The sequence below is a fragment of the Pelecanus crispus genome, chromosome 8 (assembly GCF_030463565.1).
Source record: "Pelecanus crispus isolate bPelCri1 chromosome 8, bPelCri1.pri, whole genome shotgun sequence".
In the NCBI taxonomy this organism is placed as follows: Eukaryota; Metazoa; Chordata; class Aves; order Pelecaniformes; family Pelecanidae; genus Pelecanus; species Pelecanus crispus.
Genome location: NC_134650.1, coordinates 47,845,153 through 47,862,659, shown reverse-complemented (window position 1 = coordinate 47,862,659; position 17,507 = coordinate 47,845,153). Strand labels below are relative to the sequence as shown.

Genomic DNA, 17,507 nt, shown 5'->3' with positions numbered 1-17,507 from the left:
CAAATAGATTTCTTTTCCCTTTTCATTTAGGGAGAGGAGACTGGATGTATTTGGATTCCCCCCCCCCATCTGGTGTGAATTCACAGTAAGTAAGAATGAGTTTTGTTTCCAATACGTGTCAAATCAAGACCTCATGGAGAAAGAAAAATCGGCATTTTGAGAAGCCACGTCAGTCCCCATTTCTGGCATTGCCACACGCAGCACAAAAGCACCCAAACAAACCAGGATTCACAGTATAAATTGTTTCACAGAATCTTCATTTTAAAGGGACAAATACAAATATTACAAAATGAACAGAATCACTTTTAAAATACTTATATTTGTTTAACCGTTAAAAACAGACACGTACAGAAAGAGGTAGCAAAGCTAACAATTTCCTGCTGCTCCAATTAGTGTTGCCTGCATGCACTGGGAAAGTTACCGCGGAACCAAATCTCCGGACATCTTTTCTGGAAAGGACTGTAGACAACTTGCAGTTTATTTCTGACAATGCTACGTGAAGGACTGAGGCAAACCCACAGGCTCACTAGCAGCTGTTTCACGTTGTCTGGCTTAACGAAAAGGCATTGGGGAAAAAAAAAAAAAAAGGTCGTCTGGGGTTTACTTCAGAGAGCAAGAGAGAGCACAAGAGTGAGTTCACAAGCACGCACACACGAGGGAGACCACACACAAACGTAAGAGAACACCGGGAAGTTGCACTCGCCCCGCCACCGCAAGAGGAAAGTACGACAGGTCCGTGGGTCCCAGAGTTGGGATAGACTGCGTTTGCTATTAGCTTGGTCCCATGGATATCCACACCACCTGACAGACTCAGAGCTAAAAGCAAGGCAGAAAAAGTAAAGGGAAGCAGAACTCCACGTGTTGCATGCACGCACTCTCCCTCACACCCTCTCTTTCAGGCTTTCTGAGGTCCCAGCAAGGTCAGTTCAAGAGGTTCTCCCATCCAACACGTAATAGCGATACATTAAACCTACGACCAGCGCTCCGAAGATGGGGATTAGCCATGTTGACCAGAAACTACGGGGAGAAAAAACAAAACAAATACACACAACATAAACCAGAAGCAAGTATCAAGTTAATAATTCATTCAAGATGTTAATCGCTTATTACACGTCTGTTGCCATCTAGGGAACTCTCTGTCTCCCACCAGCGCGCAGAGCAGCCGCACGGGCCTTGGCAGCTCCAGCAGCCCCCGTGCTCCGGGCTCTGCCCAGCCCCTGTCAGAGGCCCCTACGCCTGCAAGGGTGGCTTGGTGGCTTATAAAATAGCAGCTGAATTGCTGAAGTTTCCAGCCTGGCACATACAGAAACCAATTTGGGGTTTTTGTTGTTGGTTTTGGTTTGTTTTTTTTTTTTCCTTAAATAAGTCAGACTGTAATTTGTGCTATACAAACAGCTGAGTTGACTCAAGGATGGAAATTGCTACAGCTATCCCACAATAAATCTTCCTCACTCACAAACCAGAGGCCGCAGGCTCACCTTCAGCAGCCTCCTTAGCAAAAAAGTCCTGCATCAGCTACGAAAGATGAGGACCTTCTTCTGGTCGTAAGCACTCCTGGATTTTCAACTAAAATGGGGCTGGTCAAAGTAAAGATCCTCCAAAAAAAAAAAAATGCACATCACCCCATGGCCTGCAGTGACCACCCAAATAATCGCTGTAGTGCAAAGGGACCGCAGCCGCAGTTGTGTCATGTGAACACGTGGGCCAGAGGGTTCAAGCTGCGGGACACCAGGATGCCCGTGCAGCCCAGCGTGGAGCAGGGGACTTCGCACCGCGGGCTGGGTCTCCACACCCAACAAGGGAGGTGCACGCCCTGGCAGCTGCAGTTTGGCAACTTATTTTGGACTAGCTGCTTGCTGGAAGGACAGCCCAGTGATATCCCTGTTTTGTTTTTTTTTTTTCCCCTGACCATTAGAGTTAATATGCAGTTCTACAAAGGGAGAGTCCTGACCCCTCAACTTCTTACTCTTGTTTTAAGAGGATACTATACCTTGCTCGGCCTGAGGATGTCATACTTGGATCCTGAAGGAAGAAAGAGGGAGTTAGGGGAAAAAAGAAACATTAAACACGTGCTAATAACACTACAAGACTGAACATGTGATTACAAATACGGAGGAAAAATAACCCTCCCCTCCTCTCGCAAACACCCTGTCACGAGCGCGGATGTTTCCGGGGATGTTTGCCCTCGTCCTCACTTCCACGTTCCTTCCATCAATCCAATCCCTCCCACCCAGTCCTCAACTTGACACTGGAACCTGCACCCCTCTCAAAAAAATTACCCCGCAAACCAGCCTGTTCATCTCGCATGCTATGGGCAGCAGCTGGCACTGATACGGGCGGCCCTTTCGCTGCGATCCCCCCGCCACACCCCTGCCCGCGTCCCGTTCGCTATCCCGCTGCCTGACCGCTGAAGCACACAGCCACGACGTTCCCTTCAACTCTTCCCTTGCACGCAACCTGTTTCCAAACTTCTGTGCTTCTCCTTTCATGAAACTCTGAGAATTTAAATACTTTTTCCAGTCAGCTGAAATTCTCATCCAGGCTTTCATCAACTCTGCAGCCTCCTCCTCCTCGACGGCTGTTGCTGCTCTCCAGTTCAATCAATACCTACCAGCCAAAAGTCACCTTTCCTGCCCATCCTCAACACAATTATCTCCATTTCTTGAGAGCCTTAGTGCTTCCTTTTCTGCCGTAATACGTTCAGCGGACGCTAAACATTGACACTTATCTGTGGGGAGCTACCTGTGAGCCGCACCACAAGAGTATACACGTACAACTTTTTTGTGTGTGTGTTTCCCCCCAAGTTTATTTTTACGTTGCTGACTTCTATCTCTTGCTGCTATTTTTAAATTATACTCAGGCCTGCTTTTAAAACAGATGTTGTACACTGGAGAAAGACCTTAGCTGTACATAACTCACTGGACTTTCTCCTCAGAAGAGAAAAATATTTGAAAAAAATATTTAACTCAGATCCAAGGGAGCTACTCAGATTACTCCTTATTTCTATGCACATTTGAGGCATGTGATTCTGTTTATGAAACAGAGTTGAACCAAACAATGAATTTTAAGGCGAATATACGCATAACTATGCAGTCCCGTGCTATAACTAAGCGTAGGCTTTAGCCAGCCCAAGTTAGTCTTTCTGTGGCTGACTACAGCAAGCAAACACTCCAAAGAGCTTCAGTTGCCACCCTCTCTGTTGACAGTTTCCTTCTTGATTCCTGCTCCTCTGCAAGCAGCCCTGCTTCGAACAACAGCTAATGGAAGCGTTGTTGAAGGCAGAGCTGTGCCTGGTCCAAGCCTTCGAGCCAAGCGAGAAGAGAAGCCAGCTGCAAGGCACATGTTTACCTCTCAGATGGGATTCTATTTGTTACCGTTTCCCTCTCCCCATCCATCTCAAAGGCATTTTTGCAACACTGTGCCCCATTCTAATCCAGGAGTACCTGAGCTTTAAGCAACACCAATGATTACTAGGGCAGTTAACAGAGAATTCTTGTTTTACAGCCAACCCCACGGTGGCTGTGCCTGTCTCCTGGCTCGAATGTAACAACACTAACAGTTCAGTGGTCAGGACATAGCGGGTAATGCAAAAAAAGGGTCTGTGGCTCAAGGTGTGCAAATAACATTGCTGATGTCAGGGGAGAGAGAGCACAAAAAAACACTTCCAATTTCACACTGAGGTGACTGCTGAGCTTCAGAACAAAAACAAAGGTATAATTTGCTTGGAAGATTTATTCATTACTGTAGTTTGTGTAAACATAAAGCCACAAGCTCCACAGGAAAAAAAAAAAAAAAAAAAAAAAAAAAAGAAAAAAAAAGGTGTGTGACAACTTCTTTGTTCATTTTCTGAGCATAATATTGTTTCCACAGCATTAAATTAAAACGGAAAAGTAAAACACTAACAGCTTACCTTAGAACCTTCTTTTTTACGATCATGCTGTCAAGGGGAAAAAAAAAAGAAGAAGAAAGATAAGCACTGACTTCAAAAGAAACCTGCAGTCTTTACGAGGGAATTGTTCTGTACAGTCCTCATCATAAGGGTAATTGCCTGGACTCGGTTTTCAAAGGAGTCATTCCTTCAGCACCCAAAGGCATCGTCTTTGTAGCAGGCAGGAAGCTGGTGTTTGTGCCATGCCCCTGTGATCTCTCACCCTCCTGAACTCTAAATTACGAGGCAAGGGGAAGTTATGGTATCACCAGCTAAGGAGGGAACCGATTAGATGAGCTTCTTTAAGTGCCACTGATTTAATTGCAATGAGAAATCTGCTCTGAATGGTGGGAAGAGAAGACTAATTTAGTTTTGTTTCTTCAAGAGAGATCCTCTTTCCTCAAACGAAATCCTGGACAACACAGAGACTGCCTAAAACCCTTAAGTACTTACTTATTTCTCAAGGCGCATGTTGTTTAGTGGGTTACGCAAAGGAGAGTCACACTTTTACACAGTCCCATCCTGTGTTTGAAAGAGGCTGTCACAGCCAGCTGGTCCTTACCGGGTGGATCTCCCCTATGTAGTACTGCTTGAGCATCTCCCTGGCATCTGTGGAATGCCCAACATCTTCAAAGCTCTCTGTGGCATCTCTACCAGCTTGTTCGAGCAAAACCTCTTCTCCACCTGGATGCTGGAAGAGAAGACTTCAGGTGAGCAAAGGGCTAGATGCAAAAAAAAGTACCAAGAGTGTCAGCAGCCTTCCTTCCAGCCTCTTCCATTCAACACAGATGCCTCAAACCAACATCATCAATAAAATCTTCCAAAGATTCAATTGTCCAACCTCTCCTTCAGGAATTCACAGAGAACAACGTGTACTGCACAGCCTGGAAAATACCTTGCATAATAAAAATCCTTCCAAAGAAACAAATCTGCAGCACACACGGGGAAGCACAGCTTTGTCCCCCACAGCCAAGCTATCCCTTCTGTGATTCTGTAACAGATTTGGGCAAGAAAATGATACAAAAGAAAGGATATCCTCATGTAGCTTTTCAGGGGCTTCACTGCATAAATCAGACTCCCTTGCTTGCAGAGGAGCCTCTCCTGCATGATTTTCTCAAGAACTTTCCTGAGGCATCTCAACCGCTAGTGAAGCACAAGACAACACTGCCTTTACAGACACCAGTGGAGGAAAGGATATTCTACTTCTTCAGATACTACAAAAAATAATAGTATTTGGCTGCCAGCCTCTCTCTGCACATAGCTGTGCAATGAGGAATGGAGAACAGAGGAGAAATGCATTGTTTTCTAGTGGCATAAAAAGCTACAGCTCTAGTGTAGCCCCAACAATACTGAACTTGATCCAGTGTACAACCACTCAACGACCAGGGGAGAGGGGGAAAAAGAAAAAAAAAAAAGTGTCACAAAAAATTATACTGTTTGACATCATATACTGATTTCAGAGATTCAGAAGTTGCAACAACAAAAGTACCAAATCCACAGGAAGCTCCACGACACTGGCCTTTCCGTTGCTGGCAGACGGTCACAGACAACCGTCAGACCAAGCGGTACGAACTGAGAAAAAAAACCTGGTGCGATTCTGTTTTCCTGGATGGGTTGGGCTCTTCTCTAGCACTGTCAATACCATAACTCCAGGAACAGATTGGCAATGGAAAGCGCTAACCACAAAGCCAGCAAAGTACAATCTCTTGACAGTGTGAGCGTGAACAAATAGTTCAGTTCAAACTATCAGCTAATCCAGTTAAACCGATAAAGTGGTCAGGCTTCTGAGCGCACACACAGGGACTAACCCAGTTTTCTAGAGCATCAGGCAGCAAGCGCTGAATGCGCTAGTTGAGAAGATGAGACTTGATCGCTGCTGCCTGAAACGCCTCTAACAGCTACAAGCCTGGAACTGGAGATGTTAGACTACGTTTCAGATCAAAGGACTCGCACACCTGCTTTTCTCTGTAATATCCTTTTCCTTCCCACAGACACAGAACAGTTATCATTGCCCCTCTTCCTTCAGCTTGTCTGGTTTTGCTGTCAAAAGTCTAAATATTCCCACTTGGCTATCACACCTCATACCAAACATACTCAGTATGGACACAAAACCAGCCTGGTTGTTTACTCCAGTCGAGTTGCTGCAGCCCATTCTGCAACCCTTGTATCAGAGCTCTTTATTCTGAATAAATCCCTTTATTGTCCAGGTATGTAACGAAATCTACGTGGAGCTTTCTCAGCAGCCATGAAGGGCAAAGTCTGCAGTCCTAGGACACAGTTTGGTTAGCAGTCAGTTATTACATTGCCTTAGCTGTAAAACCATGCGAGGCTCCACTCTGCCCATTCCCTCCGTGCCTGGCTACAGGTCTCGCTGCCATTTCTCCCACACTAACCCTGGTGCTCACTTGATCTCTGAGGGAGTCAGATCAGGGACTACCCTAGCAGAAAACCCACCCTACAAAAAAAGAAAAGGAAGCAATTATCCGCTGGGGTAGCTGTGAATGAGCTCCGTACAGAGCTGGATGCGCATCTCTGTTCACGCAAGGGAGTTAACGGGAACGCAGGCTGCAGCAAGACCACCCTGAGATCATTTCTGCGCCCCTTAGATCACGCTCTCGGACCTGGCTGCAGTGGTAGAATGCCGTATATTGTCTATGCATATTACTCGGAACAACTGTCCTATTTTCAGCTATTTTATAAGCATGCTTGCAAAGAGCCACAGAAATTAGGGGATGAAAAGCTGGCCATTTACTTTAAGCCTTCTAGAAGAACTCCTTAGGGATGTCTCACCCAAACTCTCATTTCAGATGGAAAAATGTCAGAACTGAATTTTAAGAAGATAACCTTGCTTTCCTAATATCCACCCTAAAAGGGCAGACAAAAACCTGCAGTAACGGGGAACATGTGGTGGATATTGGCTTTCGGTGGCATCCAGTCTTTGCATGTACAAGAGACAAGAATAATGGTACAGTACAAGAGACAAGAAGAACAGTAAAGTTTACTCCTCTTCACATCTTTGGGTCTGAAGCCTTTCTACGCACTTGCTAAATCCACAAGTAAGAAAAAGAATTATTTATTCATGCACATCTGTCCTTCACTGTAATCACCAAGCCAAAAGAAAAAACTTCAAAACATTTTGGCATACCATATTTCTGAAAGGACTCCTTAGTCTAGACAACCACAACTGCAGCCAGACAATTCCTACCTTGTCATACCCGAGCGAATGTAAAACCAGACTATTTATACAGGAAGTCATTTACTCTGCCACAAAAGTTCTCAAAGCTACAGCTCCTGCAGGAAAACATAAGAACTGAAAGTGTTGCAAACTGTGGGGAAAAAAAAATGCACTTCCAGAGGAAACAGTGGCTGAAAAATGTCTTGTTTCTGAAAAGAAACAGACAAAAGCAAACAAGAACAAGAGAGGTGGGCCCAAGTGCCTGTCCTCAGTTTTCCTCAACAACAGCAATAGAACTGGAACCTCCTTGTCACTGGAGCCTCCGGCATACACAATAAATAAAGTACACATTGACAGCAACGTTAATAGTCTTGAAGCACCAGTTCTGGAAGGAACGCCACTGAGCAGAGAAAACAGTTTTACAGGGAGAAGCCCGTCATTTGGCAGTGGAAGCACGCCAGCCGTCACCAGCGTAAGGCACCCTCCAGAGTCCCCGGCCCAGGCGGGGCAAAGGGAGGCCAGCCCGCTCTTACCAGTCAGGAGATTGAGCGGGGAGAAAACCCAAGACTTCCTCGTGCTCTGCAAGACTCACAGCTACAGCAGGCGCTCTCAAAAGCATCACTTCAGCGTGATCTTTGAATCAAGTTCTCCAAATTCCAAGCTGGGTCCGGAGAAGAACAGCAGAAGTAGGGAGTTGTACAACCCCATATTCAGTCCAAGCTCACTTTCAATGTCACTGACACTCTAAGGTGGCGAGCAAAGAAAGTTTGCCCTTGATGACTCACTCCCTAATTAGCAGCTCATCTTCTCTGTTCAGCCAGCAAAGTTGTACTTATTCATGAGACCTCAGAAGACGCTCTATCCGCGTAGCCTTTAGAAGAGATATGGAGCGAGCAAAAAGCAGCAGCAAGCCAGAAAGCCTTTAGAAGAGATATGGAGCGAGCAAAAAGCAGCAGCAAGCCAGAACTGTAGGCACACAGCGAAGGCTTCCGAGAGCGCAATGCAGAAACTCACTGCAGAAGGCGAGAGCCTAGAGCCATCTTTTCACAAACTCCAAGTGCCTGTCTGCATACGTCTGGCTGGCAACTGCTGTTACAGACCCACTGGAAACTACAAATGAGCTCAGAAGCAATACTAAGGTCTACAGCTAATTAGGTTACTGGATCAGGTAAGATGCAAGATCATCAGGTTGAGGAGGGATGCAAAAGCTTTCATTCCTAGCCCCCAGTATCAGAAATAAACCAGGAAAGGGAAGAGTAGTACTGTGCAGTAATAACGTGCCAGTACCATACGAGCCAGAAAACAAGGACAAGCAGCCACCAAGACAAACGGTGTTCATCAGGCACACATCCTTCAAATCTTGTTTTAAGACACGGAACAGGTTTCCCCGAAAACATCCTTGCAAAGCTGGAGCAAGTCAGCATGAGCAAAACCAGATCTCTGACATTCCTCCTTCTCCTTCACAGAGTTCTGGTTTCAGATACACCAGAGTACGCAGGAATTAAGTGAAGACAGACAAAGGAGGGTATTCAATACTGGTTTCTTACTGCTGGTGCAGTAAGGAGGTAAGAATCTAAAAACCTGCTGCCTCTTTGGTGTAAGCAACCATCTGATACTTCCCTCCTCTTTACTTTCATCTCAATGATAATGCTCTTAACTACCAGCTCTTCCTTACTTCCTTACTGTTTCCCTTCCTTCCAGACTCTACCTTAGCTATATACTGGCCTGGAAAGAGCATAACTTCTGTTAGAACCATGTGATTTTAAAGAGAAGCTGTCACTAGTAGAATACTTCCTTCTTTTGAAACATAGTTTGAAGAACATTATACTTGAAACCAACTGACCAATTTGGGTCAGAGTTGTCACAACCCAGGCTCATTCCACTTGGGAACGGGTTCAAACAGATTTCTGGTCACACTTATCACGGGTATCAGAAGCAGCGGTGCATGCCAAGACACAAAGCTGCGGTGGCTGCTGCATCTTGCGGACTCAGATAACAGACAGAAGGGTGTACTGAAGAAACACGTAACACCAAACTCTTCTAGTCAGGCAGAAAAATGGAGATAAACCATGTCCCTCTGTCATAAGAATGCTTGTGAAAAGAAGTCTGTTACAGATTGCGCACAACTTAAAAACCACAGATTTTAATACCAGTGTGGTGAGGGCATAAGCGTGGGCAGCACCAGACCTCCGAGAGCCTGTCAGGGAGGTACGCCTGCCTTCCTCCGCTTCCTCACTCATCGTTCACACCCACCTCAGCAGCCAGCCCTTTTTGCTCTAGCCATTACGCTCACTTTTCTAGACTACTGCAATCAGGAGTAATAACGTGTATTCTGGTGGTCCAGAGACCTAGATTTGGAAGAAAATTACACGATCGCCATAAGGCTATCTCAGATTTCAAATAATCACACTTCATTTCAGGCACTTACAGGCTTTCTGAAGCACAAGAGATGGCTGACAGTCTCTCAGAAACATCTACGAAATTCCAGTGGCCGTCTTTGCACATCTCCTGCATTTTGTTCACGTCCTTATCATTTGGTAGACTTTTGCTATGTGATGAATGTCTTAATTGTCGCTCCTATCACACAGCAGGTAACATAAAGTAAATTGGAAGTTTAAACTGATCTATGCTTAAAACGACGTACAGATTTTGAGTTGGCTAGCTAATGTCTGACCTGCTGTACCTAGTTTGCAGGAATCGGGAAGCAAGATTCGACAATCTTTTAGCAGCGAGGCTTCTTCAAGATTACACAATCACTCCAAGGTAACGCTCCAGTGGAATCCAGCAATCCTGTTCAAATAATCTGTGACCAAAGGCCAGGAAAGGCAACAATTAGACACTGCTTCAGTTACTACACAGGATCAAGGGGAAATACTACCCACTGAAGCCCCGATAGCGGCAGTTACAGCAACTCAGAGCTCCAAAGCAGAACAGCTCACCAGACAACTGCAACTTTTAAACAGGACAAACTCCTGGTTCCGATCAGCTACACATCGCTCCCCTGTCACTCGACTGCTTACAGTGGGGTAACAGATATAAAGTGTATTTTTGCCAATAAATTAGGCCTTGATCTACGTTTACAAGTTTCACTATGTCAGCGAGGAGTATACACAGTAGCCTTATTCTTCTTCCTTTCCCTAGTCCAAGTAGATCTTTTTCATGTCAGAAAAACACAAGTGGGATAAAGGGCTTGGAAAGGGCAATGTGAAATATTATCTGAAGGTAACATTCAGGGCACTGCTGAACCTGGCTTGCTGGGGGGGGAGTGAAGCATTTTTCTGGGCTCATCTGTAATTCTGGAGGCGTGCCAGGGAGCACGTCCCAGATGCTACCTGACACAGAGAATGCCGAGATGAAGACTGTGACCACCATGCAGTGTCCATGCTCTGAAATACAGCATCATTCACACCGGGGTAAATATCTTGAAAACGTTTTTCTAACTATTAAGTCTGAAAAGCGATAAGCAGCAACCATAACTGAAACACGGAGGCAAGTGTAAGACAGGGCACACAGTTTCTACAAGTACCGCAGCTGGTTTTGGCCCTTCCTAAACCCGCAGCGTTTTGTTATTTAGAAACCAGCAGCGAACTGCTTTTCCACATTTTTGCCTGATCTTCCCCTGAACCTGCATATAACCTTCTCGCATCTGCAGCAACCTTTGGCAAGGAGGTCCACTGGTCTGCTCCCTGTTGCGTGAAGAAACACTATTTGTTTGTTTTGAACCTGGCTCCAGCCAGGTTCTCTGATATCCTCTGGTTCTCGTACTATAATTGCAGATGCAGGCAAACATGAAAGGTTTCAGAAACTAGCGGAATAACAAACGTTCTTCAAAATACACCCACGTCCCTGCCCATTTCAGCAGCAGAGGTAGCTGGGCCCGCAGCTTTGTACTCTGCTGCACTCTCTCAGGAATTTGACAGATGCCAGATGACAGGTTTGGCCTAGTGCCGGGGAGCCCAAACACCGGAGGGGGCGTGCATGTCGAAGGAGGCAGTCAGCTGCTCAAAAAATCCTCACGTACCAGCTGGAAAACTCCTGGTCTTGTGAACTGACCCTGGAATAGGAATCTGAGTACCTTAATTCTGCTCGTAGCTCCACCATTTAACAGCTTCCTGAGTGAGAGTCACACTCAATACGATTGTCTTCTTCCCACCCCAGCGATAAGCTCTTTACAGTACAGTTTGCATCTTGTTGTAGATGTATGCAACTAAACGTGCAACCGGTCCCTCACCTCGGCCAGACCTGCAGGCTCTCCTGTAAAACAAACAGCTGAGCAGCAGCTGATAATTCTTCATGCCGCTGCTGCTCTGGAGCACCACAGTGCCATGCTTCCACCAGGCACCATCCCACCATCCTACGCACTTTTCTTTCCAGCATGCTGGGTGCCCAGAGTCTCTCTCAAGTATCAAAGACCCAAGAACAGCAGCTGCTCAGCAGGCTCCTTTTCAGATCCTGCACCTGACACAGAGGCATCTGTAAACAGGAGACACTGGTGAGCAAAGGAGCAAGCAGCCAGGATCCATTTACGGTCCTGTGAAAGCAAGATTTTTCATTATAAAAGATCTAAACAGTGCAGAACTGGCTACAGCAAAGGCCAGCTCAAGCCACCATAGTAAAAGACGCTCCCTAATTTGTTCACTGAAGTACCTTAGAGGCTCTCTTAAACGTTGGGCAGGAAGACTCAAAGCGCAAGTCAGATTCTGAATGAAGCGTTATGATGCTGGATCCAATGAAAAAAAATCGATTGTGTCCAACTTTATAAATAAATACCGAAAGCTACACAGAAAGCCACTACGTCCAGCTGTCAGGCCACTGTAAAAAAAACCTGCCAGGTTACCCTTCTCTCCTCCTATCTGATAAGCCTCTACACCTGACTAAGGTAGCTTTGTCATTATATGACTACACAAGCAGACATGCTTTAATCGTATATGCCTGGAGGAAAATCAGAGTTCAATTTAGACAAGCAAACCCAGCAAGCAGCAACATGCACATTTCCAATGAAGCGCTCTTCTTTTAGAGCTGATTCAGACTCACTTTCGTACATTACCCTGTAGATGCTACAAAGGGTTTGGTGTTATTTTAAGCTGGGATAAAAGCCCTTTGAAATTGTGTTCCCATTTCTTCCCACTCTATTTTCAGCACCAAACACTAACGATACTGCTCTCAACCTTCTCAAAAACAGAAGTCAAAAGCATCGAGTCTAGAAGCAATTTTTGTCCTCACATCCAAGAGAACTGGAGATTATGCAGCCCCCTGCATCGCTTCCAAATCACTCGTGCACAGTCACCTCTGGGAAGGCAGTAGCGCGGCAGACGCCCACCTACTGAATCACCATTACTTTCTCCTTTAAGTTCTGGGGAGTCCCTGGAGATATCAAATTTAAAAGTACTGATCTAGCCCGATACTGTTTACCCTACAAGACCAGAAGTGAAGTAATGTGGCTTACGGAGAACTGGACCTCCCGTGTAAGGCATGCCTGAATGGATTTCCTAAGAAAACAGAAGTTGACTCAAATGAGTAGAACAACATTGCCAATGTGACTTGCCATCACTCTCCTGTTTCTTGCACGTGTCTTTGACCAGGGACAGGAGCTGTCATGGAATAGAATGATAGAATTGTTTAGGTTGGAAAAGACCTTTAAGATCATCCAGTCCAACCATTAACCTGACACTGCCAAGGCCACCACTAAACCAGTTAAGGGGAGAGTCATAATTCCATGTTTCCTGGCTTGATGGCTGGATTATTTTTTAATGAAAGTAAAACTAGGAAGCACTAAGGTTGGAAAGGGCCTCTAAGATCATCAGTCCAACCATCAACCCAACACCCCCATGCCCACTAAACCATGTCCCAAAGTGCCACGTCTGCCCATTTGTTGAACCCCTCCAGGGCTGGGGACTCCCCCACCTCTCTGGGCAGCCTGTTCCAGTGCTTGACCACTCTTTCTGTGAAGAAATTTCTCCCAATATCCAATCTAAACCTCCCCTGACACAGCTTGAGCCCATTTCCTCTTGTCCTATCACTTGTTCCTTGGGAGAAGAGCCCGACCCCCCTCCCTGCCCCCTCCTGTCAGGAGCTGCAGAGCGATCAGGTCTCCCCTCAGCCTCCTCTTCTCCAGGCTGAACACCCCCAGCTCCCTCAGCCGCTCCCCACCAGCCCTGTGCTCCAGACCCTGCCCCAGCTCCGCTGCCCTTCTCTGGCCACGCTCCAGCACCCCAATGTCCTTCTTGTACTGAGGGGCCCAAAACTGGGCGCAGCATTCGCGGTGCGCCCTCCCTGTCCTGAGCATATAAACCGCACAGCTGGCCAACAGACGGGCCGGTCCTGGGGCCCCTCCTCGGGACTTGTGCACCCCTCCCTCGGGCAGCGCTGGGCCGCTGAGGCCCCACAGCCTGGGGTCAGAGAGTTGCCTCAGGGACACCGGGCCCCCCCCACCCCACCCCGGGGCTTACTCGCAGCCCCCCCCGCTCCGGGCCCTCTGCCCCCCGGTACCCCCCCGGCCCCTCCACTCCTGCCCCCCAGTCCCCCCCCTCACCCCCAGGCCCTCCCTCCCTCCCTCAGCCCCCCGCCAGGCCCCGTCCTTCCCCCGCCGGCCCCTGAGGGGCCGAGCCGAGCCCCCGCCCCGCCCGGCCTCACCTCCTCCAGGAAGCGAGTGACATCGTAGACGCGCCCGTGGATAACCAGCCAGGCCTCGCGGCTGGAGTTGCGCTTCCCCACCTCCTCCAGCGTGAAGACGGGCCCAGCCTCCTCCCCCTCCGCCTCCGCCGCCGCCGCCGCGCAGCCCCCGGCCTCCGTGCGCTCCCCGGGCTCCATGCTGGCAGGCCGGCAGCTTCGCGGAACGGCAGGCTTGGCCCGCGACAGCCGCCGTAGCGATGGCGGCCGTCCCCGGCCGCCCCCTGTAGCTAACGGCCCGCGGCGGCTCCCGGCCGAGGCCGCCGGCCAATGAGGAGCGAGCGGCCCCCGCGGTGGCGCGACTGCTGCCGCCGGTTGCAGCCAATGGGAGGGCGCAGCGCCGGGCGTGGGCCAATAGGGAGCGGCCAGAGCCACAGGGCGGGAAGGCGCCGGGCCTCGCCTCGCCGGGCCTCGCCTCGCCGGGCCTCGCCTCAGGCGGAGTGCTCGGGCCCGGCGCGGCCCCCAGCCCCGGCTCCCCCCGGCTCCCCCGGGGCAGGGCTGGCGGGCAGCGGGGCGTCGGCCGTCCCGCCAACCCCACCCACCCGGGCCGCCGGAGAGCGAGGTGCCCGTCAGCAGCCTGCCCGCGGCGGTGTCCGTCCCTGGCCTCCGGTAACTCTCCCCATCCGGCCTGTTGGGCGGGTGAGGGGAAATACTTCTGTGGAAACCGGGATCTCCTGGCAAGCGCCTGTTCTTGTCAGGGACCGTCCGAGCTCGCCTGAGCGCCTGCGGTCAGAGCTGCAGCACCCTTCCCGGAGCCGAGCGGGCTGCGACAGGCCGCCTCGGGGTTGTCCGCGGTGGCAAACGCGGCTGGAAGGACGGTGCGGCACTGCCGAAGGAGCAGTGCCCGCCATCTGCAGTGGGTGCGGCGACAGGGAGCCGCAGGTAGCGGCTGTTTCATCAGGAGAGCGTGCGGGATGTGTGCGGCAAGAATCGTTTGTCGGGGTCCCTTGGCTGAGCTGTAGCGCTCTTTGGTGGGCTTCGGATTCCACTGCCAAGCAGAACAGCTTTTTTACTGCTCCTTTTGTTTTGTTACTTTCTGCCTGTATGTAAAATAGACGGCCATCTCGCAGATCTGTAAACTGAGCCAGTGCTGCATTTGTATTGTTTTCTAAAGGATCATGTGCAGGTCTGATGCAAGTCACTCGGTAAGCTCTCTCTTCCCCGCCAGCCACGCTGAACAGGTTTAGGGACAGAGGGACTGTTTGGAAGCTCAGGAACCTGAGTAACTTGTAAACCTGATGGTTTTCATTCACGGCTGTGGAATTTATTTTCTTACACTTGCCGTACAGGTATAGCGCTGGACAGTGGACTGTTTGTTTTAACGGAATTGCTGAGGAGGCAGAAATGCCCTATGATGTAAGAAGTGCTAATACTGTTACCAGCACTGGCTAAAGGTTAAAGGTATATGCAAAGAGAACTTGAACAGGCTAATATCCGTGCTGTTTGCTACAGTTGGGATTCTAAAAGGAGCTCGAGTGCAGTAGGTACCCGTACCTGGCTTGCCGCTAAGCTGGGATCTCTGTGGGAATGAGACTTACCTAGTGATACAGTCTGGGAGATTATTCAGCTCAAAGGTGTTAGGGTAACTAACCGTGCTATCTGTCCACATCCACTTCAGTGCAAAGGCAGGTTAGCTCCCTGAAGATCCAAGGTTGTATGTCAAACAAATTTTCTAGGTCACTCTCTGGTAAGAAAGAAGGGTATCTTTTATTACTGGAGAGAAAGAAATCGCTCCAGTGGTGCCTGCCAACCATAGTCTCTAATCCAATTACTGTTGTAACGCACAACCTTTGCAAATGGCTGAAATTCTGGGCTGCGACCTGGCATGGCAGCTGTTTTTCATATGATGGCTTATCCTGGCCTTGTTCTGCTGGTTTTGTACAAGGAAATGGGGATCGAGGTGCAGTCAAAGAAGTAGTAAGGAAATAAAGCCACTGCACTAGAAAGAATAAAGCGTGGGGAGAGAAGGCATTCACGTCAGATCAGTCTGATTTGTGTAGGATTCAAATCCATCTCCTGCTGTCGGCATGTTCTCTGTCTTAGGAAGTAAGCTATAAATCTGGATACACCACAGCAATCGTTGAACTTTACCCAATGTTTCACATCCTTTGGTACCTGGTGAGGTGGTGACTTTCCCTCACGCAGGCTGTTGTTCCCTGGTACCTTAAGAGGCTCGGTTCTCATAGCTGTAGCAGAGTGTTTGTCTTCATAAGTGCATTTACTGCCTTGTGTTGACTGGTGAGCTTGTGGTCTTTCATCAGAATTCTCACTCATACTCTGCTGGCACAGCAAACTGGGGTTTCTGCTTCTCCGAAAGCCTGGTAGGTAACGCAGCGTGTGGTTGCCTTTGCTATATTGCTGTGGTGAATTGTAGGCTTTTGTATGGCCACCTTCTAAATTAAACTCTATGTTACTTTATGCCATTTATTGAGACAGCCATAAAGATAGAATATTTCTCCGTCTCTCAGTGCTTTCATCTGATAGCTTTTTTTTTTCACTGAGGCAATGCATGCACGCTCAAAGCCCTCCTTTAAATGTACACGCATTCCCCACCATTGCCCAATGAAGCCTGCAGTGACTTCTTCCAAGCCAAGCGTCAGAACCAGCACTCTGTCTGTACGTGCTCAGGCTATGCAAAGCAGCTGCTGAGGTCACGCTGTTCTTGAAATCCTTGGCCTCCTTTTCCTCTCTAGCTTCGTTACAGGCTGGAGGGCGCAGACCTCACAGCTCCCCCTCCAGCTGTCTCCCAGCAGTACAGATACTCACCTGAATTTGCATTTACAGGGGATCTTCTCTATTTGGGCAAGTCCATACATTTACTTAACCAGATATTTGTATATTGGTAAAGTCTTAGCCTGTTCTGAAACTTCTCCACAGTTACCTAATCAGTAGCTCAGTCTCAACATAGCTTAAATACTGAGCTGCTGCTGCTTCTTTTGATCCTTTCCGTATATCTTTTCCCAGCCGTTAGGGATGTGTCCCTGATTCTGTGCGTAACCCGCGTATCCTCTCTGACGTGGAAGCATTTCTAGTTCCTTGCACTGACTGACGTACGACCGTGCAGTTCCCTTACTGTGTAGCGTTGCTAAGAGGGAAGCTCCCCGCAGCCAGGCTATGTACTGTAAGCTAACGTGGTATTTCATCATCGTGCACCCCCGTTGCCACAAGCACCTTCTGCCCGGCCTTGACAAGCACAGTCATGTATCGTTTCACAGAGAGCTGCTGTAAAGATCGCTCTACCCTCTCGCTTTGACTGGGCTACCCATCTCTTGGCACGTTTCTGCTGGCCCCATCCCTTGGTTGCATCAAAAACTCCGTCTCTTTTTCTAGATCCTTCCCATCACATCCCTGCCTGTTTGGATTTCATTATAAAGTACTTTACCTTTCCCTCGAATTGGTTGACAGCATCAGTTTCTATAACCTGCTTGATGCATTAAATAAGTGCCTTTGTGCTTTCTCCTCTGCAGCTCTCATGCTCGGAGGGTTTCTCCATATGTTTTGCAGAGCAATTTCATTGTCCTCCTCAATATTTCCCTTTTCCACAGTGACAACTGTTTTGTTGCTGCCCATTTTTCTGAGTCTGGCCACTGCCTTTCCAAGACTACTCGGCGCAGTATCTGTTTTGCACTCGTGTGTAACACAGTGGCATCCTGGTCCATGAGTGGGCCTTCTAGGCACATTAGCAACACAAATAATGAGCATGGTAACAAATGAGTTCAATATTTATTTATTGAG

The 17,507-nt window shown here is 48.3% G+C and overlaps 1 protein-coding gene across 1 annotated transcript; it reads right to left on the bottom strand.

Annotated features, from left to right (window-relative positions):
• Window positions 1-863: 863 nt before the first annotated feature.
• On the bottom strand, window positions 864-13,913 carry CYB5B (cytochrome b5 type B). Its single transcript, XM_075715418.1, has 5 exons — window positions 13,737-13,913; window positions 4,491-4,619; window positions 3,911-3,937; window positions 1,991-2,022; window positions 864-1,017 (listed from the first exon to the last, which is right to left on the bottom strand). Exons 1-5 carry the CDS (start codon window positions 13,911-13,913, stop codon window positions 927-929), a joined length of 456 nt encoding a protein of 151 aa, XP_075571533.1. The 3' UTR covers window positions 864-926.
• Window positions 13,914-17,507: the final 3,594 nt, after the last annotated feature.